This window comes from Pygoscelis adeliae, unplaced genomic scaffold (assembly GCF_000699105.1).
Source record: "Pygoscelis adeliae isolate BGI_AS28 unplaced genomic scaffold, ASM69910v1 Scaffold294, whole genome shotgun sequence".
Taxonomy (NCBI): Eukaryota; Metazoa; Chordata; class Aves; order Sphenisciformes; family Spheniscidae; genus Pygoscelis; species Pygoscelis adeliae.
In genome coordinates, this window is record NW_008824722.1 from 914521 (window position 1) to 941149 (window position 26629).

Below are 26629 nucleotides of genomic sequence, written 5' to 3' on the forward strand. Positions count from 1 at the left end.
GCAAGGGATGCATTTCAAAGTTTCTCCAGCAATTGGATGGGGGGGAGCTGGGCCCAATGTGAAATCATAGAGGTCAAAGGTGGGTCTCCCTCCCTTGTGAGAAAGTGGTGAATCAGGACGGTTTATCAAACGATCATTTTCTTTTGAAACTGGGAGGCAGCGGCTGGGACAATTCTGCAGATGTGCTTGATGAGTTCGGGACAAAAATGGGCTGCCTCCTCCCCCACTCCCCCCTTTAAGGTCTCCCATCAGGGGTTGCTTCTCCCTCCACTGCTTCCAGGACCCTCCCCTCCCTTCTTCAGTGGTCAGCTGAGACCCCCACCCACTGATCGCCTTTGTATTCCTGGCCTTTGGACACACTGACAGGGCCCTTTATGAGACCCCAATCAAGACCCCCATGTCACAGGTACCTAGTAGAGATACCAGACCCTTTTCAAATGAGGAACAACAAGGAAAATATGCTGGCCCATTGTCCCAGCACGGCACCAAGGGAGATGAAAGGGACAGGCTGCTCCCCCTCCGCAGACCGCCTGCCAATCAACCCCAGTTATTAAGGTCACGATGTGGAAATTCTTTTGACCTACACCTAATCAAAGATGCACCAGGGCCTTTTGAGACAACATGGGGGAAGGTGGGAGGGCAGGCATCCCCCCACCCTCCCCACCCATAAATACAGTGGAGCTTCCAAAGAGAATTTAGTAGGAGTTACCCCAGTTAGTGCCATGGCACACTTGCCCCAAGTACCGCTGGGGCAGCTGAGCTGGGCTCCATGCTGGCATCCAGCCTCAGGAGAGCTTAAATTAAAAGCTTTCCTCATTGAAAAGTTACAGACTACCTCCAGAGCAATACTGGAGGTAGCTCAGAAGTCACGATCGAGGACCCTGTGTGACAAGTACTAAGCATCCTCTTTCCCATTCCCAATAGCTTTGGTTTGCACAGGCTGTGGGTGTCATGAAACATGCTCAGCACCATCCGACACTGGGCCCTGAAGAAGAAAAACTCAGTGGGCATGAACCTATGAACCTCCAAAAGCTGAAGCACCTGGAAGAGTGGATGGATGCCAGCAGTGCAGAGCAGATATTCTGAATCCCCCTTGCATTATACAGGATGGAGATACCAAGACAACGTTGATGGTGGTAGTTCGTAGGACTATGCAGAAATCTCTCACAGAGAGGAGCTAGGACCCACCTGCAGTGACAGAGCAATCAGATGAGTGGTAGAAAACAGTCAGAGCATGGGTCAGATGGGATCAGAGAAGCACATCCCACCACACAGCTGCAGAGCACTTGGAATATGGACAAGATCACCTGCCCCTGAAAAGTCATTCTGTATCACTCACTGTCTGAGACCCATCACCATACACTCAGTAACAGAACAGTTAGACACGATACTTCAACCTGACAACGGTGACACCAGAAGTGACAGACTACAGTCTGTTGTAGTTCACACAAAAGGGCAAAAAATTCAAACCCCAGAACAGAAACATTTTCCAGCATATATAGGAGGCTTCTGCAAGTGCATGATATTGAATTAGGTCCTCCAGAAGAGCCACATGGTATAAATTAAGGCCACCACCGGCACACGTAAAACCAATCTTGAAGAAACAGAAACATCTGGTACCCCTCTTTATGCACCATATCTACCAGCATGCAGGGAATACCCTTTCCAGTCCCACTGCCAGCTTGCTGCTCTCATCCTGTTGGCATCCTTCAAAGCCCATCTGGATCAAGCTCTTAGTGAAAGGCAAGCGAATTTGGGGTGTGGTAGAGTGAAGACATGAACAGTGTGACAGTCACAGCAACCAAGCTGCGGTTTTCATTATGCTAAACACTTTGCTCATGCGTTGGCTCATTTTCCTCTGCCTTTTATCCACTTTTAGCTCATGAAAGACACCAGGTTCAGTGCTACTCAGAGTCCCCCAACTCCCGTCAGAGAGCCCACAGAAGATAACCACCTACCAGTGGTGACCAACTGGGTAGGAGAGGAGAAGTGGAAGATTTCCAAAAGAGCTTTGGGACAGAGACTCATGTGTTTACATAAATCCTACTATACTGCTTCTCCACTGCAAGTCATTGCCATTCCTAAAACTGTCCCTTTGTTCCTTGGCTCTTACACAATTGTTGAAGCAGGTGGAAGACAGTTTTTTGTTCTTGATGTTAAACCAACTAGCTCCTATACCAGAAATTACTTAGCTACAGCAAGGCATGGCCTGGTTTAGGCTGTTGTAAGGCAAGTTATAAATGGACACTTCAAACCTGCTGTCTCCTCTACCGTTACAATAAGGTGCAGTGCTCAGAGCAGACATGACTTCAGCACTGCAGCACAGAAGACAGAGGTGAGTTTCTTACTTAGGGCAATATCACTATCGCCCTCCTTTCAAATGCCAATGGCAGGCTGAGGACCAGCCTCCTGCTGTCTTCAGAGTGAATCAACACTCCTTTAGAGGGGCTAGGCTGCTATCTTAGGACACTACAGCTCCACTTCCCACCTCAGGGCATGAGCTCGCATCCTCTGAGTGACACCTCCGGCCTCATCTGGGAGGAGTAACAGTGGAAGCTGAGCCTGGTTAGAGGCATCTGCACCTGGGGCTCTCACCGTGCAAGAAAGGTCCATCCCTCTCTGTCGCTCCCCGCCCACAAAAACAACCCTTTGAAAGGCAGGGGAGGGAACAGACATCACACTAATTGTAGGAGTGAAACCTGGCATCCTCCTGCCCAACTACCTTTGCACTCCGTTTCTGATTCTCTTTGAACCTCTGGTACAGCTTGTCAGGTCGCTGCCCTCCTGAGAGATCAGAAAAAAAAATACAGCAGTGATTACTATTGTACACTGATTTGCAAGCTGGAAAAAGAGACAGAGAAAGAGAGAAAACAGCCTCTATGTGTCAGGCTATGAAAGGGCTGCGACTGAAGCCGCCTGAAAAACAAACCCTTAATTTAAATGTTAATGAAAGTGCTGAAGAGACATCAGAGGCTTGTTTCTCTACAAGGAGCAGAATCACCAGGTCTAGAATTTATGGCCCCCTTCACCTCCCCTCTCCCCTTCGCTGCTCCATCAGCCAGAGAAGTTAGGAGAGGAAAAAAACCCTAATTTTAACATTAACTCCACACTTCCACCCTGGGATGCAATTGCTAAATTATCTGTTGGCAGGACACTGATCAAAGGTGGAAAAACAAAGGCACGCTGCACAGCCGAGCAAAGGTAAACAGCAGCCAAGGTCTGGTGAAGTTACCTTCTCCCCCTGCGAATTTAAAAAGCAAAGAGAAAACGATCACAAACTGGAAATAGAAACCTCAAACCATAAGGCTGCCAACCCCCTCCACTAAGTTTCTTCTGTCACATCGATTAAACAGACATGGATTCTCCCGTGCAAACCAAGCAGCACAAGAAAGATGCTTCCCCCAAGCTTTCCAAGACAGACTTTCCCCTCAAGCAAGGGGAAAGATGAGAAAAAACTGCAGGGGGATAAAAAAAAATTCAATATGCAATACAGCTCCACACGATTAGAAACAGATGTCTGGGTTCTAACTTACTTAGCTACTGCCTCCCAAAACCTGCTCACCTGCCCACAACCACTAGTGAGCCAATTCACACAGTCATAGAAAATATATACATTAGAGTATTGGCCAAAAGTGACAAAAAGTGAGCACGTCATCAGTCGTGCAAGCTTTAGAGGGCAAAAGAAAGAAACTGAAGTGAAGAAAGGTAAGTTGCACAGTTTCTCAACTTATAGAAGTGTTTGCTTATGTGTTTGTTTCTAGAGGAGAGGGAAAAGGGACATGTATGTTCATGTGTTCACCCATGTGAAGAAGACCAAATAGAGTCATTATCACACAATTAAGAAGGTAAAACAAAGTCTTCTTCCTCCCATCATCAAGGGAACAGTCAGGGCACATGGATAAGACACAGGTGTCATTTTAGCTCCAGAGGGGAGAAACTGATACTCATTTCCTGCTCTTCAGCTTTGGGGTGAAAGAGCACCAAGTCAGTTATGACTATTGCATATATCTAGAAACCCGCATCCAGATCACTCTCCAAGGTCAGTAAGAGATGGTAGTTAACGCCACCACTAACTCCGCAAGTCCACCCTGGGATCTCACAGTTGAGCAGGTTCTTCCTGTCCCTGCTTAAGAAACAGCTGCAGGTCAGAGTCCCCTCTCAATTATTCAAAACGACGAGGCTCTACAGAGATCCCCAAGGACAGCAGAGCTATTGCTGCCTGCTATTTTGCTGGCGATGCACAAACCAGAATAAAACCTAGTTACTTGTCCCAAGTCGTAGCAGACTCAGAGAGGTTAACTGCACAAAGGTAGGTCAAAACAGAGCACCACTACAGCCAACAGCTCATCTTGATATGCAGTAGGGGATATCTGCTGATAAAAGCGGTGCAAGATTATCAAGCATTTAAACTGCTGCACGTTAGGGCTTCAATTGTACAGTTAAAACCACTGCAAAGTTGCTCTGACTCAAGTGGGTTGGTTTGCTCTAACGCAATCTGCTAGATCAGATTGTTTCACTTTCACAAAAAGTTTCCAAATAACCATTAAAAAGAAGCCCTCGAAATTAATCATTTTGATTGTTCCAAATGGAAGAGAGGCCCATTCAGTCAAGGTGTCTGCCAGTAACCCTTCTCTTCCATCCTCTCCCCAGCAAGTTTTGGGTATGTTTTACAATTTGTCTGAGGTTGTCCACAGGGGCAGAGGTCTCCCCAGATATTACTTCCCTATAATATTCCATAGGAGAGGCAATTAGGTTAAGAGATTCAAATTAGTGTGTTAAAATAGAGGAGTCGGGTCTCAGCTACAACACTGCATAGAAGAGAGAGAGCAAGCCTGGCTTTTTAAATTCAACTGCTCACAGAACTACTCATTTTCCTTTAAATTAAGCATTCGATGCAGATAGCTCGTCTTTGGCACAAAATTTCCTCCTCTCTGGGGTAAACCTGCACTTCACCAAGGCAACATTTGCAAGGAGAGGTCATGTACCGCAGTAGACCGATGATACAGTTGGAAAAGGAGAGACCGTCTTTTGGGCTTACATACCCAAAGCACATCTCTGCTGCAATAGGGCACACTAGGGTTGCCTGCTGTTGCCTCACATTGCACCAAAGGTTTCCTAGCTTTCTATCTATAGTTGCACATTGAAAACCATTTTTGTGCCTCCATCAACTTTTCTTGGTTTAAAATCCAACACACTTCAAGTACAACACGGGAAGACCAGCTCTAATGATAAATATTTTAAAATCTAAACAGCAAATGCCAATGGCCAGACCCAGCAGGAGAAGCCAGCTTAGATTTGAATACTTTTTTTAATCCAACACCAAAGAATTTCTGAATCCAAGATTAATAATTAATTTAACATCAAGGTCCACTTTACTTTCCCCTCCAGTTTACAAGCTTCTCTACCATTAGGGAAAAAAAATTGCAACAAATTTTCCCCTAAATAAAGGAAAATTTCAGTAGTACAACGTATATCATAACCCTTATGTTTCTGCAGCCATAAATGCCAGGCAATTGGACCTCATTTTCTCCATAAACCTATCCCTCAAATTAAACAGTGTACAGTGGTCACTTCTCTTCCCTGGCTACTGCCACCTCAGGGAATCACAAAGCATGAAGGTGCCACTATTCCACTAGAAACCCCTGGCTTTGCCTCACTTTGCACATTTGAATTGGTCCACTGCACTCAGGCTTGCCCTGGTCCCTGAGCACACATAAGTCACTGCAGTAAGCACCAGTAAATGAAAGTTTAACATCTGCATGACGCAGAGTTCAAAAGGCAAATGAACTTGGGGGGAAGGGGATTACAAGCAGCTAAGAAACGTGGTTTAGGGTACACAGCCTCTCTGTAAGTGCAGCATTTTACTAATCCATGGAGGACAGCTTTGGAGACCAATTAAAACAGTTGCTGGAGCAAGCTGAGGCACCCTGTTTTAAAGATACTCTCAGACTCTTCTCTAGTCCCTGATGTGACAGGCAACGTGGGACCTGCTGTCCCAAGTGCACCGACCAGTACAGCTATGCAGAAGACCTGCTGAAAACCCAGAAGGAACACAATGCCCTCCCCATCCCTGCTACCCTGCAGGGCACTGTTAGGGGTCCCCAAAGCAATGAAGCTCCAATAACACACATGGATGTGAAGGCATTTCCATGGCTGAAAAGGTTATACAAAGGACTAAGCACAGTTCTCCCCCGCACAGTAAGAGAAGATCCAGTACTCTTGGTACCCTTTTACCCTGCTTAATCTCCCTCATTCTGTTTGCAGACCCTCCGAGCATCCAGCCCAGCATCAATACACAAAGAGCAAGGAAGCGTCCTCCCTAGTTCAGCACATCTGCAGGAAGATCTCTGTAGTGCCACAGGGAAACTGTGGACAAAGCAAAGCAGAATACTCAAAAGAGATGCCTGAAGCCAGAGGAGCTGCACTTTAAGAGCACAAGTCTCTGAAGTTTAGTTTGGGCATACAGGCACTGCCCATTAGAGCAGCAGTCCTGCAGAGCAGGACTACAGCAGACACAGCAGAAAACACAGCTGTGGGTCAGGAGCGCATGGGATACTTTCTAAGGAAGCTTCACACAGAGGGAGATAGCACTGAAAAGCAAGAAGTTTCAGTCCTGCCCATTAACAGTTGAAGTTCAGTAAGAATACAACGCTGACTAGTCTAGAGAGTTTTAGTCCTGGCAAACCTCCAGGTCAGGAAACTGCAGGCTCTCCAAAGCACTTTCAAATGGCTAGAGCTAGAGGAGTCCTCCCTGCTTCTACCCCACCGCGCACAACTGCTTGGAGCTGTTCCTGAGCAATATGTGTTCATAGTAGAGAGAGCTGGTGGGTTCTCAGCAACGATGAGCCAAAATACTTCAGTGGTTGGAGCCTGATTTTACAGCAGTTCTACACCACTATCCGTTCTTATGGAGGAGCTCTCAGTTTACACCAGCACAAGTGAGAAGGGAGAATCGGGAGGGCACATCAAATGTTTAGGAGGAAGTGGAGGTTATAGGCCATGTTCAGCCTCACTGAGGAACAAATGCATCCAAGCTCCAGCGAGAAGGATGGGGACTGCAAGGGAGGAAAAGCTTCACACACAAGTGCATGGGGAATGCATAAGGGTGAAATATGGGCTCTGGCAAATAAAACAGAAACCACAGAGCTCCCCAAAGCAGACCTTGCTAGAAACCAGATATTATCTTTTTGATACTCACACTCATTAGACAGCAAGCAATAAAACCTATTAGTGAAAAATTCATCTCCCCTGCCCCTTGCCCTGGCCCTCCCCCACCACATGCCCTCCTGCTCTGATCCTCTCTCTCTTCTAGGATGGCTGCGATTTGTTCTGAGAAGCGACAGGTTTATAGGTTAGCCGACACCTTCTCTCTGTGGAATTTTAATTAACTTCTCCCATCGTCAATATGTTAAGGAGCAGGGTTCCCATTATACGAGGTCAGCAGCGTGTTTCAGGCCCTGCTATATCAGCCGTCAAATTGAAGAATTAATGACGTGGCTAATTGGCTCTAATTCTCCACCCCCCCATCCCCAAAATATGGAGGGGTAAGGTGGGGGGGGCGGTAGGGGGGGCTAGGAGGGAAGGCTGGTACAGTGCACAGTCTCATAAAAAAAAAAAAAAAAAAAAGAGTGCACAATTTAAGCCCACTTGTTCATGGGGTAGTTGTTCCACCACCTCCCATTTATCACTCTGCAGGGAGGAAAGTGGGGGTGGGGAGACAGTGGGTAAATATTGTGACAGAGAGTGTGCACAAGCGTGCACACCAGCAAGAGGAACACTGTCCTGACAAGAGGCCACCTCAGTAGGTCATCACTTAGGAGTAGGAAGCAGCGTGCCACTGGGCTCTAACCAGCCATGGTGCTAGAGCCAGAGCCTGTCTGCTAGAAAAGAGGCCCTTGCAGCGCAGAAGACGGCAAAGGGCTTCTATCGAACATCCTGCAGCAGCATTAACGCATGTGGCACTTCTTCAGAAACACTATCTGTCTCAAACACTCGGAGCAATGGGACGAGGGAATGGCAAAATCATAGCAGGCCTTGAGGGTCATTTCCCTGATAATGCCATTAGCTCCGTACCACTAAGTTTCTGCTGCCTGCAAAACAAGCTTGGAAATCTAATGAGGACAGCAGTTGTGGGAAGTATTTTGGTTTTGCCATTCCCTCGTCCCATTGCTCCGAGTGTTTGAGACAGATAGTGTTTCTGAAGAAGTGCCACATGCGTTAATGCTGCTGCAGGATGTTCGATAGAAGCCCTTTGCCGTCTTCTGCGCTGCAAGGGCCTCTTTTCTAGCAGACAGGCTCTGGCTCTAGCACCATGGCTGGTTAGAGCCCAGTGGCACGCTGCTTCCTACTCCTAAGTGATGACCTACTGAGGTGGCCTCTTGTCAGGACAGTGTTCCTCTTGCTGGTGTGCACGCTTGTGCACACTCTCTGTCACAATATTTACCCACTGTCTCCCCACCCCCACTTTCCTCCCTGCAGAGTGATAAAGGGGGGGGCGGTAGGGTGGGCTAGGAGGGAAGGCTGGTACAGTGCACAGTCTCATAAAAAAAAAAAAAAAAAAAAGAGTGCACAATTTAAGCCCACTTGTTCATGGGGTAGTTGTTCCACCACCTCCCATTTATCACTCTGCAGGGAGGAAAGTGGGGGTGGGGAGACAGTGGGTAAATATTGTGACAGAGAGTGTGCACAAGCGTGCACACCAGCAAGAGGAACACTGTCCTGACAAGAGGCCACCTCAGTAGGTCATCACTTAGGAGTAGGAAGCAGCGTGCCACTGGGCTCTAACCAGCCATGGTGCTAGAGCCAGAGCCTGTCTGCTAGAAAAGAGGCCCTTGCAGCGCAGAAGACGGCAAAGGGCTTCTATCGAACATCCTGCAGCAGCATTAACGCATGTGGCACTTCTTCAGAAACACTATCTGTCTCAAACACTCGGAGCAATGGGACGAGGGAATGGCAAAATCATAGCAGGCCTTGAGGGTCATTTCCCTGATAATGCCATTAGCTCCGTACCACTAAGTTTCTGCTGCCTGCAAAACAAGCTTGGAAATCTAATGAGGACAGCAGTTGTGGGAAGTATTTTGGTTTTGCACAAGCCTAAAACTCACTAGTTGCAGATATCACATGGACAGCAACAACAGCTCTTCTTCCCCCCAACCCTTGAGGAAGGCTGAGGAAGAATCTCTCTTGAACACAGAAGACCAGCTTAACAGTGCACCAAAGAGACAGATCGTTGCTGGCCAGCAGAAGATTTTAACAGCAAGAGTTTAAGTTTCTCAGATTTTCACTTCCTCAAGAACAGAAGCACTTTGAAAAACACCCTGGAAGACAGTGGTGTAAGTACTGCCATTGCCTCCCACGCTGAAGTTGTAGTTGTAGCATTACGCCCATACTAGAAGCGCAGGGCTACAGGCAGTAGACGCTGGAAAACCTCATCCCTGAACTCCACTTCCATCTTTCCCAGTCCAGCATGCTCAATTTACCAGGAAAACTGAGCACTAACCACTACACACAGCTCCAAGCTAGCTTCCCAAGCAAAAAAGCAGGGACTTTTTTTCTTGGCATCTCTTCTGCCAGAGAGTGAGAATACAAGTTGGCATCTTTTCAGTACAGAAAACCTCAAGAGGATCCAGCTCATTGCTTCTAATTAGCAAGGCATAGTAAGTCAGAGAGTTTGCTCTGCAAGTAAGAATGAACAGGTCCTACCGGGGACAGTAACAGGAACGCAGGGCCATTTTCACATCCTTATGAAGAGACCACTCAGCTGTTAGAGCTCCTGCTGCAAGCACAAGCACCTGATCAGCCTCCACCCACATCAAAAGTCCCTAAAGCGTCACACCGGTGCCTCGTAGAGATTTGCGGACACACAGCCTTCCAACTCCTTTACTTCTCTCTGTTGGAAATTGGGAATAAAGAGATCTCAGTTACCTTAATAATGGGCTGATAGCAATGGACCACACTCGATCCTCTGTCTGCACTGTATGTAGACACTGCCCAACTCTGCCCGCGGACAGGGACCAAACCTAAAGAGAGAGATGCATGTTATGCCACATCACCCAGAAGGTGCAGAAGGTAGGATGCACGCTGCTAACGTTGTGCTGGAAGAGCTGCAAAACTGCCATGCTCACCTTCCCTGAGATCCTCTCCCTGAATTCCCATTACTTATTTTTCAGGAGCAGAGCCTTCAATCACTGGCAGAAACAAGCACTTAAAGTTACACAAAGATTCAGCTTATGAGTATGACCTTCCATCCCACTGGTAACAGAGACAGCACCCCTATTACCACATGTTCTCTAGGGCAGCACTCAATGGAGAGACTTCTCATCTTCTGTAGTCAAATAAACAAGAATTGGGATTTGTTCAAATTTCTGCTGTTCTCTTGAACAGTTGGGAAGACTCTGTACCATCCCTGGAAAACTTCCATTCATATTATCTATAAAATTAATCATTTGCTATCCTGTAAAAGAGTTTTTTATAAATCCACCCCCTTTCGACCAAGTTCCTTAAGTGTATCCCAGGCTATTTTCAAACAGCCCCCCCTTGCTCACTGACAATGTAAGACAACCTCTTCCCTCCCCCATCTGTGCACACATGCACATCCCCTTCCACCAGTTCACCACACCCCCCCACTTTGTTTCTGGGTCCTAATAAAGTCCCCCAGATTCTTGCTGGGGTCTCTGCTCGTGGCCCTCATTTTCCCCACTTTGCCCTCATTCTTGGCCCACAGGACTGGAGCACCCCAGTTCTCTGTAACCAACCCCCAATGTTTCACTTCAAGACTTCAAAGCTGGGAGTGCCCTATTTGTTTGTTTGTTGATAATGCCCCCGGATTGCAGGCTATTCTTGTCAGCGGGGAATTTAGCACCTAGTGTCAGCAAAAGCAGCAGAAAAGCTTAACTCTTTTAAGGCATCCCTATCTCCTACAGGTTAAAAATATTGCTCAGAGCACACTATCTGGTGCCTATCACACAGGAATGTACATTAGCAGCTCTTCAGGGCTTAGTCCTAATCAACACTCAGCAGAGTCCTCAATAGCTTAGACACTTAGAGCCCCTTTAAAAGGCTGGTAGGGATTCCCTTCCACCCTCCAAGAGTCTCATTCATGCAAACAAGGCAGCCTACAAAAAGAGATGATAAAAAATAAGAGGTGAACATCCCTAGAGCCTATGCTGTGGGGAGCACTGGGTGGGCAAGATCTCACACCAGCGCCAAGAAAAACAGCTTTAAATTCCCCTCTGGCCTTCAGGAATTTGTTCTCAAGGTTGGGGAGGTCTGTCCTCCAGCTGCCAGGGAAGCAGCAAGAAGGCACTCTCCCAGCAAAGAGGCTCCACAGAACAGAGAGGAGCAGCCCTGCTTAAATGTGAGACAAAGCAGCATCAAGGCCTTGCTCCCAGAAGGCAAGCAGCATCCCCAACAGTGCCCTTTGCATCTGAACAGTGCTCTACTTGGGAGTGATTCTACCCAGGAGTGCACCCATACAGAGGGACCAATGAGAGTAAATACGATCATGCTGCTCAGCGGCCTGTCAGATAGTTATCCATTACCACAAACTTCCTATAAAACCTTGAAAGAGACATTTAAGTCTTTCTTTGCCCCAACTTCCCCTCTTGCAAAACAGGAATAGCAGTTTTTCCTCTTACCTCCGTTAATGCTCTACGATATGTACCAGGGACCAAGAGTATCCATCAGCCTGCCCTGAGCAACAGGCAAAGCTTTCAACATACAGCAACCATTTCTAACAATGAAATGAGTGGTTGCGAAGATGCTACAGGTACTGCATCATGCTAGCAGGACAAGGGTGAAACACCTACGTGGAGTTTCCTGAACTACTAAAACAGAGCTGGTTACAGCTCAGGAGAACAACTCTCCAGGTCAATGTAGGAACACAGCGTGGCCAACCAGATCCAGAAGGACAAAAATCAACAAGGTCCTGCCTCAAAAAGAAATAGCCAAAAATTATGTGACAGGATTCAGTGATGCCAATGGAAGAGAAAAATGGGAGCTAACAGTATTCATGGACTAACTTCACTCCTGGTTTGCAAACCAGGAATCATTAAAAAAAAAAAACAAACAAACAAAACCACAAACAAATAAACCACAACCCCACAGATTTGGAAAAGACATCATGCTATCCCTTAAAGAGATTGGATATACAACAGAGAGTATGTGAAGCAGCACTGCATCACAAAGCAAGGAGGCGCTTGAGATACATAAGGCAAATTTCAGACTAACTGGCATGGATCTCTGCTACAGTGTTAGACAGATCTACAGTGAAAGAAGCAAAACATCAGCTGCTGCCTTCTGCACTTCCTAGTTTAAACCAGCAGCTGATGTCATAAAGTACTGCCAAACCTCTTTCTTAAAAGCTTGGCACAGCAGGCGTCTTTTCAGAGACATGAGCCTACGCCAAGATACCTGGCGCTCCTCCTGCAGACATACAAGACAGGGCTCACAACTGTTCTGCTGACAAACATTCATGGCACAAGACCTCTGAGGTCACCTCTGCAGCAGCACCTGCTGGAACATCACTGCTCACCTTCGCTGTTCTGTCCCGGGAGCCGCTGACAATGAGGCCACCTTGGAAGTCCACACAGTTCACCTCCTGTTCATGCGCAGAGAACTTGATGCTGTAGGAGCCATGGATCTTGTGAAGGACAATATTTCCATCTCTGAAAAACAAATCCCCAGACAAGGACTCTGTATCAGCTGGATCCCCCTTGGCCATGCACCTTCCATTAGTGCTTAGGAGCGCCACAAAAAGACCAGGACTGATCTCCCATGGGAGCTGAAATTTATGCATTATTAACCCTCCACTCCTCACACATCACCTGTTCTCTTGCAATCCCACATCTGGCCAGTCAAAGCCTGATCTGCCACACATGAAAATTTTCCTGGCTGTCTTTCTACCCTCCACTTCGTGTTAAGCTGCAGAAACTAGCAGAGCAGCCATTCCTCCTCCTACTGCTTTGAGCTTGCCAGAATCCTGGCTGGATGCTGAATGGCTGGTGTAAGGGAACAAGTGAGAGGTCATTCTCACCCATGTTCAAGCCTCAGCTTTTCATTCATTTCAGAGCAGCCGTGCAGGGTATTGTGCTTTGAATTAACTACAAAGACATTTAGACTTTTTTCAACCAACACAGTTACTGGAATTTTAAACGCATGCCTTCATTTTCACCTGAATTTTGGGCTACAGTTCACAGGGGAGAGTCTCAAGATATCCAGGGCAGACAGCCATGCTTGCATCTCCCAATTTTGTGCTTAAGTGCTGTGTATATTAATAGCTAAAACTTTATAAATAACAAGTTCTGTCATTTGCTGTAATTGAAAAAGGCCAGTCAAATGCAAAATTAATTGGAGAAGTGTGTGTGTGCCGGAATGCTTGGCAGTTTTCCTCCTCTCCACAATTATATCAGTAGGTCTAACAAACATATACTTGACTCTAGAAAGCTTTATGCACCACTGCGGTCGCAGTTAACCAGCAGTTCTGAATATCAGAACACAGTCTAGCTACTCTCACTCTAACAGGGAAAGAAATGAAAATTGCACATCAGTCAGGATTGTCTGATCAGTCAATCCTGATTAAACAATCCTGTGGACATCTACACAAATTCAAAAGAGAAAAGAACATTTTATAAGGTCAACAGCATGAGACTCAGCTCTTCCACTGCTGTAGTAGAAGATTTTTCAGAACAGAACCAAATCATAAGAGAGGAAGCAGCAGCAATTGAACACAGCCAAGCATGAGGACACTGTGTACCAAGATTGACCCCTCTGCTCCGGGCTGGAGTTACACAAAACCTTCCCAACTTCACTGCCACACTCCTTGGGCTCCTTCATTCACCCAACTTACCCCCCTCCACTGACGATGTGGGAGTTGACAAGAACAAAGCGACATACGTCCTCCTGGTGGCCAGAGAAAATAGCTTGAGGGTGACGCTGCAAACCTGTACCGTCTGGACAGAGCCGGTAGGCCTGGATGTTCTCTGCTTGAGACAGGTAGAGATATTCGCCATCCAGCTCCATCCAGGGCATCAAACTGCAAACAGACAGCAGATTGGGGGGGTGCAGGGGTGGGGAGAAGAAAACAAAACAAAAAACCTCACACAGAAAACAGGAAAAAAAATTGCATACGTAAACATATCAACAAAAGCAAATGCCCACTCAAGAAAACTGTGAAGTTGGAGCTGCTGGTCACATGCAAAAGCAGGGCTTAATATAGTAGCACAGCTAAGAAGTGAAGCTTCTCCAGCAACATACAAAGCAGATCACATTGCTGGCATTTTTCTAACCAAGAGCTGAGGAAAAGGAAGCATGGAATCTCTGAAAGAGAAGATGGCCAAGAGTCTAGTGAGTTTAGATAGGCAATACTTAAGGCTCCCTGACCCCTCTTCATGAGCCCTGTACTTTTTAAGAAACTAGACTAATCAGGCTAGTGTGAGTGAGCTGTGCCAAGCATTTCTAGCAGAGCCTTCAATATGAGGCTCTTAGTGCAAACAGTCATTCTTGATCCCGCACATTATTTGCTGATGCCCAGCAGAGACCACAAAGCTGCCACTGTTTCACACGTGTCTGAGCAGGGGAGCAGATCACATCAAATAACACAGGTCTGCCTACAGACAAAGCCCTCCACCTCCTGCATTCTCTGTATGCTAATACATAAAGCAGCAGGGTAAGCCTGAAGCTATCCAAGAACTTTGTGCTCATCATGTAGAGCAGGTATTTTTCTACATTCACACCTCTTCCACTGCTGAGCCAAAAGCAATTGCAAAGCAACCTCTCTTGACTTCTGTTGCCCATCTTTCAGAAGAGCCCATACACCCTATCTGTCCCTTGCTATCTATGGGACAGTGGCAGCTTCCTACAGACATGTTCCAGGCCAAGAGCAGTGGACTGCTAAAGGAGCTGTTCCAAAGTATTTTGAAGATTGAAGTGGAAAATACGCTTCAATTCCTGGGAGACCAAGAAGAGAAGACGACACTCAAGCAATGTCTGAATCAAGTCTGCCATCACAAGAAGTTTATTTGTACTTGAAACAAAACCACCATACAGAAAACAGAACAGGCCACAATGCACACTTAGGCAGTGCGCTCTTTGCTTAAGATCTTGCTTTTGTGTAGCCACCAGAGAATCAGCAAATAGGCCTTCTGGATATGGCAAGGCCAGATCCAGAGATCTGGAGATGGGGATCTCCAGATGAGATCTCCAGAGAGACGTGGGGCTCGTGTCCTATGGGGCATGGGTGCGTGAAATTGTCTCCACTCTGCAGTCATTTCCGAGTGCACCAACACCCATGCAAACATTGACCAAAACCAGAGCCTTTCCATAGAGCAGCCTTTCAGTTTTCAAACTATTCAGGAACAAACTGTTTTGAAGGCAGGGGGGCTTCTCATAAAAACCTGTCCCCCTCTTTTTTGCAGATCATTCCTCCTCAGAGTTCATGATTTTCTGTGTCAGCAGAGCCATTATGCACAGCCGCACCTCATAACATCACAATGAGAGACTAGAAACAAGCAAGAGGACAAGATTGCTTATTAGATAGAAGCTTCCTGCTTGCCTGCATTCATCTCCAATAACAGGCTTTTAGTCACATGGACAAAGCAGTTGAGCATAGGTTATGATGTTCATCTGGGACTTGATCATATGCATGGAAAAAATAAGAGGCATCTTTGGACCAGCAGCTTTGGTTTTAGGGGGACTTTGATTTCCCCTTCGTTCCTCCACTCCTACGCAGTCCTCTAAAAGCAAGTGAATATCCAGCTTACCTAGACTACAGCCAGTTTCTGTGGCTCTCCTCCTGCTGCAGTTTAGCTTTTTACCTTTTTCTATGGCTTTTTCATAAGGAGAAGTTACAAATTTGAAACAGGATAAATGAAAATTAGAGGATGCAGTTTGTATGGTGGCCTCATTAAATCAGTCCTTGCCTTTTCACTTGGGAAGCTGGTTTAGTAATGATCTCTAACATCCACAGAGCCTGTCTTCACAGATGGTCGCAAGCACTTCAAAGGCAGGTATACAACCTGCACCAAAAACCACTCTGCTCATTACAGCTGTTCCCAGGACTTTAGACAAGCAGTGGCACATTAGCCATGGCTTCAATCTACACAGCACAAAAAGGCATGAAAGCTCGGTAGCAGGTCCCTGTTCTTCAGCATCTAACAAACCATCGTCTTTCTCATTTCTCCTTCTATCTGATGATGTGAAGCCTGAAAATTTAGATGTGCTGTTCAGACAAGAGACCTATCTTATGCTTTGCTTTGAAAGCTGAGTACACCTTTGCAAGCAAGAATTTAACAACAATCTCCTCTCATTAATGTCAAATATGCATTTTTATTTTTTTTAGTGAAGGAGGGAAGCATAAGGTAGGAGAATGAAGAAGCATAAGGCAGAAGAATGGCAATTAGCATTTTAGATTTGTACATCCAAATCGGGGCCCAGGATAAAGCATGGGAGACAAACCAAGCATTTTGAGGGGACACATAAGTCCATGTCTGGGATCAAGGTATGCTCATCATGAGAGCAGGACAGAAAATTGCTCATGGTATACAGCAATAGATAGGAACATAACAGTTTGAAGTCTGTAGTAAAGATTGCTAAATCCGACTAGAACTGCACAGATCAGAACAATGCCAAATTCAAGCTCTTACTAAGAGAGTTCTCGACTCTCAGAGTGAATCTCTAGGGCAAGACAGCAACTCCAGTTACCCCACATCCAGCTAGCCAGCAACATCCAAAACAGGCCAGCAACATCACTTGTAAGACCCCCGTGGATCACAAGGAGCAGGAAACATCTCATTTCAGGGCACAGACACAAACCCAAGGCCCCACAGCAGCTGACACAGAACAAAGAAAAGAAAGGAGCCACTTGCTTGCATTTCCATTTCAGGACTGTCTCCCTCCGGCAGCGTCCGTGCCTCCAGTTCTGAGAGACTTTCACCCTTTCCTTCACTGGAATGCCAGCCGCTCTGCGGAAAAAGGAAGAGAGATGAGATTAGCAACCAGGACTGATGCTATACGGACAACAAATACACTCAAGCTGGTCACAGGTATGCTCTCACTCTGGTTCCACAAATGATGAACTGGCAAACAAACATTGATGGTACCTGAGCCACACTAGAGCAAGCACACTCATGAGAGTTAACAAGAAAGGAACACCGAGCAGAGTGGGTGCTTATCAGCAAAGAAAGCCATCCCTGATGATCACTCGTGTACAAGCCTTAAATCTGATCAAGACCTGATCTAGTATACTGAATGCAACACAAGTTCAGACAAAATGTAATCAAAACAAGATGACACAGAAAGAAACTACCAGAACAACTAGAGAAACAGAACATCACTCTTCTGATAGAGACTAAAGAAAGCCAGTTAAGATAAGGACAACACCATACAAGAACAGATGGAGGAAACACTAGTCAGGAGAACACTGAAACTAGAAGCCAGAAGAGTGTGTCTAGCCAGAAGACTAGTAAAGAAACTGCTCCAGACCCTCACCTGCCTGATAATCATATAACCATACAATAATTAGAATACCATAGAATAATTAGAAATCAAGATATGTTCACACTAAAAATAAAATTCATTCATCTGTATAACCACCCAATGCACACACACCCCAAGACGGCCCATCTTCTGCAGCAGCTCACCAAAGGATAGAGAATTCCACCACATTGCTGGAGAATTCTCTACTTACAGTCAGACAAAGTTACTAAAAGAGAGACTGTAGTTCATAAGCAGTTGCTGGGATACAAATCAAAGTTATTGGGACGAGCTGAGACAAGCCAAGATCAACACAGCTCAAGAGGTGACAAAAGGTAGGTACCACAGAGACCTGGGACCAAGGTCTCTTTAGAGTCTACATGAACATATCCAGTTCAAGCAGCTGTTCAACATCTGTTTTGTTTTCATGATCCAGGGTTGATTAAAGAGGGAGGAAAAAAGGCAGCTTTACCTCCCATCTTTCTCATATCATAAACTTAATTATTCAATATCCTTGGTGAAGCTGCTTAGGTAGAAAAGATCAGAAAAGTACAAACAAGAAGAAACTCTTGAAGTTATCCTTTGTAACTAGGGGTTGTGAACCACTTACTAGATTACAAAAGTTCATCCCACTTTCATGCATTTCTCAACAGCCAATGTTCCCAGATGCATAGCATGAAGGGAAGATCCTTGAGAGATGGGGACTGATGCCCGATCAGAACCAGTTCCCTCCTCCCATCCCTACTGTGCCCCCAGTCCACTTCCCAAAAGTGGGATTTTTGGGTACTCTGTCATTTTTAAAACAAAGATTAGCTCCCTGTAAATAAACATCTCCTGTGGTTGTTAATGGGTGTAGGAATCTCTAACCTGGCCCTGGGGCCTGGCCAGATTCTCATTTTCCCAGCCTTCCTTCCATAGCCTCAGGCTCCTTTTTTTCTGCTCACCCTTCACTCCCCTTTCCTATGCTTTCCGGCACTTAGTCACCATTATAATTTGACTGCATTCCTGGGCATGTGACCCATTTTAAACAAAAACAGAAACCACACACAGAAAAGCTTTTCGCCCCCTAGAAAGCTTTGCAACTATAAGTTTATGATCAGTAGAGCCACACCAAATAAAACTGAATTTAGGAAGCTACGAGCTCTTTATTTCTCCTAACCCTTTAAAAAAATAAACTAATAAAACTATAGAGCTAGCCTAGGCTGCAAGAAGAGGAGTTCCTTTTTTAAAGAGAGCACTTGCAGGAGCTCATGGGGCCAGACAGCATCTGAGATGAGGAATACACAGCACTGAAAAGTCAGGTCAGGTCCAGCAGCCTCCTCATTGTTTATTACTCTCCCAGAGTTCAGGCTCTCTGCCTACATCCAGTTCCATTCATTACTCCAGAACACTTCTTCTCCCTACACTCAACCCTCAGTTAAGTTCTCCCCACATACAGATTTTAAGTCACCAGCTTGCACAGTGATGGAAAACACAGTCACGCCACAACCCCCTCCCAACGCGTACTGGCCCAACCAGACATCCTGAGCTCAACGCACAAACCCTACTAAGACTAGATGTAATTTCCAAGGCTCTGAAAAAGGTGAATCCAAGGTCAAAAAAGCAGCCTCCATCTTACATTGCTGGTCACTTTTCTAGCTGGGGGGGCAGGCCTTGATCCTCCTGCTGCTGAAAGAGGAATTTCAGAAGAGAGTCACACATTGGCTTGGCACAGAGAACCAGTTCACTACTGCAGTTACTCCTGTAACAGACACCTCGTTCTTTCACACAAATCAACAGTTCCTGTCTGGAAGGAGTGAGGGTTGGGTGGGGAGGACTATATGGGGGAGGTCTGGTGGGGATTTGGGGGGTTTTGTTTGTTTTGTGGTTTTGCTTATTTACTGTTAATAGGTATATTATTCATCCAGCCTGCCCCCTCCATAAAGCAATTCTGGATCCAGCTAATTTAAACATGTCTTAGAAGCATCCACCTTTTATTTCCCAGACATTTTATTTATTCAAAAGAGAGGCAAGAAAGGGGACAGAACATATGGAGGCCATGAGAAAGGGGATGTAGAAATTGAACCGATACATCCCTCCCCTTTGCCAATACCAGGGCAGCAGAGACTGAACTTCAATGATTTTTCAAGTGCTGGTCGGAGACATTTGATCCCCTATACCAGAAGAGAAGTTAAATCAAGCCCAGTGATGGAATCAAGTGCTGAGATATAATTTGATCTGCTTCGTCAACAGCACCCCCCAGAGCAACTCCCAGAATACATCAAAAAAGGTGATGAGCATCACTGCAATGCACAAGAACAGTTCTCAAATCTTAGAAAGTTAAAAAGGGCATCACCATATAAACTTAATCATTTGATAAAAAAGATCCTTTTCTCCCCTACAAAGACTATTTTGCTTCAATCATGATCAACACACTTTCTACACATGCAAATCTTTAAGAATTGTTCCATGATGACCTGAGACAATCAACAGACATCACACATCTACACTGAGTGGTTGACTTAACCAAGTACCTCTCACTTCGGCAACTGGATTGAACACCCAAAGATTCAGGAGACTAAACCACCTTATGAAGACAAATGCTATGTAAAATGCTGTGGAGGGACCACTATCCACCAGCCAATGAATACCTTGACCTTTCTTAGTATGCAATCCAGCAAAATACTAAGCCACGTGCTTAAAATTCAGTACACGCTTAATTGCTCTGTGAAATCAAGATCTTGGCATTCATGTTCTCAGAGAAGCCACCCAACAGTGAACTTCAAGACTGCTGAAGGCTGACTCACTGAGGAAGGACTGCTATTTTTACCAAGACCTACACAGCCCTGCATCAGAAAGCAACTGAAGTACAGTCCAACATCCTAGAACGATGACAGGAAACAGAGGATGAAGGAACCAGTGAACACCGAATGTGAAAACTCTATGAAATTCAAGCAAAATGTTCTTAAAGCCCATCAGAGTCCATCATTTTACCACCTCTGCTAGGGTGTCACAATTATCAACAGCTGATAAAGTTACATGATTCAGAACATGCAAGGCTATCTTTGTTATTAGCTAATTAATCCAAAAAGCGCTCTATCAGGATCCCAAACCATACGGTGCAATACATGACCTGAATTAACGCATGTTTCCAATTGCACGCAATCCTGATGGAAGCTCCCTTTACAAAGACGTTGTTACACTAAGAAACAGAAGCTGAAAATTTCTTACAGCCTGAGAGAGAGTTCCAGGATAAAAGCCATCCCAAGCAACCCATTTTTCATTTCCCCCTTCCCACTGCATCCCACCCTACAAAAAAATTTTAAGTATTTTGCTCAAATTATGGATTTCCTCTCTTTCTTGGCGGAGTTACCAAAAGAAATGTAATATTCCTTCTGGAGCCCACTCCCCAGCTGCTGAAGTGAGAGACTGGGACTATCCCCCCGCAGTACCACTAACCCAGGTGACCTCAGCCACCATGGCAGTTGCTGGCCTGGGCCCCAAAAGAAAGCAACGAAAGAATCGCTCAGCCAGAGACTAAGCACATCTCCTAAAGCTTCACCTCCAACAGTTTTTGCCTTCAATGATCCCCTCCCCAGCCAAAGTCCTTTGCCACCAGAAATGGTATTTCTGCGATAGTAAGAGCTTCTGTGCTTTACTGCATCCCTGGGAGATTTCTACTGGCCGTCTACAATTTCAGCATGTGCCAAAACAATGGTGCCTGCAACAACATATACCATGTTACAGAAGATAACACCAACATGTCATACTGTGTATTTTCCCAGCTGCATGGGGCATCCTAACCCACCAAAGTCCTTCACGTTTTGCTACATTGTAGATGCTGAAGAGCTCATGTGGAAACGCAAGTCTGCAGAGTCCTGCTGAGACCGAATCTCTTCTGTGGACAAAATCTGCTGTCTGCATAAAAGCTGTCACCAGCCTGCCTCAGGCCTGACTGGAAGGGTCATACAGAGGAACAAATAGGTCACAGCGGCTAAGCCCCACTTTCAACCTTGGCCCTGTGGCAGGGACGACTAACACAGAGACCAACTGCACTTATTTGTGTAATCGGGACACACCTGTTGAGTGGCAGGGTCCCAGTGCAGTTGCAAGTCATGGGCCACCAACAAACAGCCGAGAGGCAATAGCTATTTATGTCAGGAGCTCCTGTTGCTGTCCTCAACAAGTCAGCCGACTTTCAAAAACGTCTCTTCCAGGACAAAAATTCCACCTGAATTCCTTTAGCACATGACCCTTATTTAGCTTACCGCCAGGTTCAGTCTGTCTTCTACGCTCCCCCCCTTCCTATTTGACATGGGTTCAGATAACTCTGAGATGGAAGAGAGCTCTGCAGACTGTTCTCTCGCTGTTCCTTGCCTCCTTTTGTGTGTCTACGCTATCTCAGTTAGACGCTACCAGGCTGTGCAGGTTTAACGCTCCACCTCACAGCTCTCGTGAACAATTCACCTGCATGAAGAAGCCAGAGACTCTCATAAGAGCCAGAGCTGCAGGCAAATTTCTGTATACGCAGCAAAGACACACACCTTCACATAGGCTTCCCAAAAAACATCATCACCAAGACTGAGCCAGACCATTCTGCCATCAGATGCCCTATACCTCACAAGTGATTGCAATGCGATCATGGCTACAAACTCCAGGCAGGGTTTGGCCTCTCTCAGGGACTTATGTAGGCTTTTTGGAGATGAAGTCTGGGCTGCTTCAAAAAATGCATAGCCCTGGGAAGACCTGAGGAAACCTGCAGTTGCTCAATATGTCATGTATATTCTGATTTGAAAGAGTAGACTGTCGGGGTAGTATTTCGATAGAGTGAAATAACCTATAGCTAGTTCACTTGCGCAGGTTACAGGGATAACAGCAACAAGCACAGCACACATTTTTTAAGCCCTGAACTAGATGAAATTCTTCTTCCACTTTGACCTCGTGAAGATTTTAAGGGAAGGGTAGGCAGGCCTGAAAGAACTCTTACAAACAATTTCACATTCCCAGAACAAGAAGCAGTTTCAATATTGTGGAGCTGTCCTGGCTGATCTGTTCTGCCCAGAACTAACAGTTTAAGACAGAATAAGAATGAATCTAACAGGAGTTTCTAAAAACCACTGACTTCTCCAGCACAAAGCAATAGCTGTGTGCCCTCTTCCAGGCTTTTGCTGTTATTACAATATCCTCCCCAGAGTATTCCCCTCTGCATCATCATTGCCTACTTCATTTCTGACTTAAAGTAATGAAACTTTGGTAAAACAAGTTTTAAAAGATTAAGTAAACTGAAGCAGCTTTACAGGCATTCACACTCCCTCCCCCTCCAGTACTGAAGGCAGAGGTCTCCTATGATTGCTGCAGTTTGCATTTGGATTTGACTTGCACAGATTGGCAACTTCCTGCTCCTGCAGGTGTATATATTTTTCCAAGATCTGGAGAAAACACAGCTTTTATTAACTCACAGAAATGCTTACACAAGCTCTTAAATACTCAAAGATGATAAATTCATCCATTAACGAATCTGTTTCTCTGAACTGGAGAATATCCCATGATCCTAGTGGGCAAGGCAGAACAGGAGACAGGGAGAGAGAAAACATGCAGTGGAACATTTCTGTATTTTGACAACAGCTATTAATATATTACAAAGAGCACATTGTCAAGCTATTTAGGTTGCAACTTTTAACTTGCCCTCTAAAATTCCTTTGTAACAAAGAGGAAATAAGTTTAGCCCAGCTGAAACTTTATTCCTTTCTTCCATGCTTTAAATAAAGAACCACCTTGCAATGAGCTCTTTGCCTCTCCGATTTCTCCAGTCCAAGGTGGTCCAGCAGGCAGGCACTGGATGAAGGTTTAAAGCACCCTCTGCTATTCCTGGCTCTGACACTGACCTGGTGCACAGAGGGCAGCTTGGTTGACATCTCTCCACCTCCACTTCCCCTCCCAGCCCTTGTTTACCCTGGCTATTTAGGCAGCAAGCTCGTCAGGGCAGAGACTGCTCTTGCTGGGCCTCTACAACAGCTGGCAAAACAGACACAGGCTACCAGACACAACTGTAATATCACTATACTCACCAAAAACCCCAAAGGCTTTGTGCTAGTGCTCAGCTACAGTTTAGCTACAGAAAGCATTCTTAAGCCTTAACTTCTCTGTGATATGTTGCCATGCATTTTTGGAACAAAAATGCTCCATTCACCTTACGTCACGAAGACAGGGCTCGACTCTTGCTTCAGCTGCTCCTATGACTGAGTGAAGCAAAAATCTTCAGCATAGGGACTATCTTTTTACCATCCCCATGACAAGGTCTTGTTACAGTACAGGTCTATACATAAAATTAACATGAGTATAGAGAACAAGTGGCAGCCTGACATAGAAAGACTTGTAGGACAGGTGCCAAGAATCACATCCATCTAAAACCACTCTATACTTCCATAATACTGACACAATATTCTATTAAGCATTTGCTTACTGCTGACTCAAAGAAGAAAGAGCACATTTTTCACACTAAGAACATGTTTTAAGAACCCTTCCAAGTCAGGCCCTGCTGTCCCTAATATGCAGTAACTCACACTGATTCGAACCTAGTGATTCCACCCTTCCTCCACCTACCCCCCCGCCCCCCAAGAATGAAGTGTACAGAAACATTGCTCAAAGCAAATGTCTTTTTTCTTCTGCAAGTGCACAATTGAATCAGTATCTTAAATACCTAACTTCACTTACATCCGCAGCTCCCAATTAGCTGAATCTACCAGAAAGGGCAAATCTGAGATTTGTCCATGTTGTGAATATGCCTTTCAGCATAACAGCTAGTATCTGGGATTAAGTCCACATCTTCCTTTGACAACATTAGCAAATCAATTTAACATTTTTTAAGCCTAAGTATGTGTCCTGAGATAACCACAGCTGGCAATTTTTAAAGGTAGGTAGTCAGGATGAGAAGTACATAATCTTAAAAATTGAATCAAATCGTTTCAGATATACTACAATTTCTGTTTTCCATGCTGCTAACTGCTAGGGTTTTGCATCCAGTTTCTTATAAATTTTCTCTTTTCCCTATTTCGGCATAAAGAAGTTTTATAAGCAAGCTGACTGCGCAAACAGTTGTTTCACATACAAGCTAAAGCCTGTTCCCTCTGATCTTCTTGTTACAATTATCTGAAGATATACCTAACAGAAACAACATTTTAAAGAAATGGTGTCATTTTCAAGTTAATCACCCTTTTAAAAAATGGGGAAGTGGGGGTGGGGGGATAAGTTTCACAGCTATCTTACACTCTAGGCTCAAATTTATCTCTATTTACAAAGCATTAACAGATGGCTTATCAAAAGCCATTTAACAGCAGAAATTATCAAACTACTCAGAGATGTCTTTGTGTTTTAAACAGTAAATACTCCCTAGACTAGTTTTTAACTTATGCCAGCCTCCCAGGGACCATCAGTTTAAGATCTAATGTTAGAACCATGCACGTTATTTCATTAAGTACATTTACCATAAATGGTTCCAGCCTTTGCTTTCTCAGTTGCGGACAGTATTGCACAAAAACCTCTTAAAAGCAAAAACCAGTGTTCATCTCATGCAACGTTACCAGAATGGGCAACAGAAGCTTCAGCTCTTGAGCGAGTCAAAACCAAGCTTACAAACTCAGGATTTACTCTGTATCACTAAGACAGCACAGTTATCAAGAAGGTCCAGCTATCAATCATCTTCATCACCATTCTATTAACCCAGTGATATTTTAGCTTAAATACCTACTCAGCTCAAATTTAACCGTCGATGAGCAACTGACCAGGTTCCTACTTAGAGTTACTATCAGGAAGAAAGATTCTGTGCCCAGAAGCTTACTTCAACCCCCTTCCCCAACTTGTATCGGTTAGTCAAATAAAATATAACATAACATCTCTCTGCAAATTGCAAGAGCAGCAATCTTGGACATTGTTCTTGATCTTGGAGACATGCATGAGGAGCAAGTGGCATGGAACAGACATGGCTATTTAAAACCCTCAAGCTGCCACAGAGACTATTAAACTCTTCTCCAGCTAAGTACAAATTTTACAACTGTACCACAACTCAACACATGCACTCACGCTGGTTCTTCTGGAGATGTACAGATATCGCAGTACCCGGGGGGTCTGGGTATGCCCTTGTCCTTTATCTGTTGCCAGAACTGTCTACCCTACTGGAGCAAAACTCCTGCAACTGCCCCCAGATGCTGGATCTCCACACAGGGAAAACAAGTGCTTGGCTTTCAGGTATTCTCCAGAAGATCTGACACGCTATTTCAAAGAACTGAAGATTGTCTGAGCCTTCCATGAAGTTAAAAGTAATTAAAGGATTCATCCTCCAGATATATCTTAAGGTTCCTGCATAACCAGCTTGTAACGTCACTTGATGTGTTACCCATGATTGAACTCCCTAGGACCAGGGCAGTGCTGACCAATGCTAAAAGCAGCACTCAGTACTAGAGTTGTTTAAAGAAAACTTGAAAATAGGACTCAGCACAAAAAGCACATCCTAGAATTACTAAAAAAAACCCTGCTCATAGCAAACCTAACAGCACTGAAATCCCTGGGAGCTTATGATACTCAAGCAGCCTTCCCTTCACTTAAACCCTCTGACCTAGCAAACCTCTTCTGTAGCTGTTTATAGACTTTCATTCCTCTGCAGGGGGAAGTGGTGGTCCTTACATACGCTGCACCTGCTCTGCTGTACACCTGATCCCTCCCGCAACTGAAGGAGCATAGTATCACCTTATTCTTAATGAAAAATACAGAACTTCATTTCCTCAGGAGACAAAATCGTATATCACAGTAGACAGAGCCCAACACACAGCCATTCAAAAACTGCTGACTTCCAAGGGAACTGTGCTTAACTTTCACGCTGTGAAGACTGAATGGGTTGAAGTGCTGGCCTGAAAACCCAACACAAGGATTTTCAGCACCGCCGAAGTTCTGCTCCTGACAGCAGGAGCCATAATTGTTTCTTTAAAGTCTGTGCTATTGATGAGATAGCAAAACGAGACAGCAAAATAGGCCTCAAACCTGACATCCTTTCCTTTAATTCATGTCAACACAGTGTTTACAGAAACAATACTGAGTCACTGGATGACAAACAAGATCCTGGGCTGGCAGCTAAAGTGAAACCATAGGAAGGGATTGCCAAGCCACTATCCATCATATTTGAGAAGTC

At 45.2% G+C, this 26629-nt stretch overlaps 1 protein-coding gene across 1 annotated transcript in view; it reads right to left on the reverse strand.

Moving 5' to 3' along the window:
- The window catches only part of FBXW4 (F-box and WD repeat domain containing 4), a 52798-nt gene extending 35857 nt beyond the window's left edge, over positions 1 to 16941 (reverse strand). Inside the window, exons 1-4 of the mRNA XM_009323241.1 lie at positions 16863 to 16941; positions 13847 to 14032; positions 12533 to 12665; positions 9925 to 10019 (exon numbers count right to left, since the gene is read on the reverse strand). Of these exons, the coding sequence (XP_009321516.1) occupies positions 9925 to 10019; positions 12533 to 12665; positions 13847 to 14028 (410 nt within the window). The 5' untranslated portion in view covers positions 14029 to 14032; positions 16863 to 16941. The remainder of the gene's footprint in view (positions 1 to 9924; positions 10020 to 12532; positions 12666 to 13846; positions 14033 to 16862) is intronic.
- Positions 16942 to 26629: the final 9688 nt, after the last annotated feature.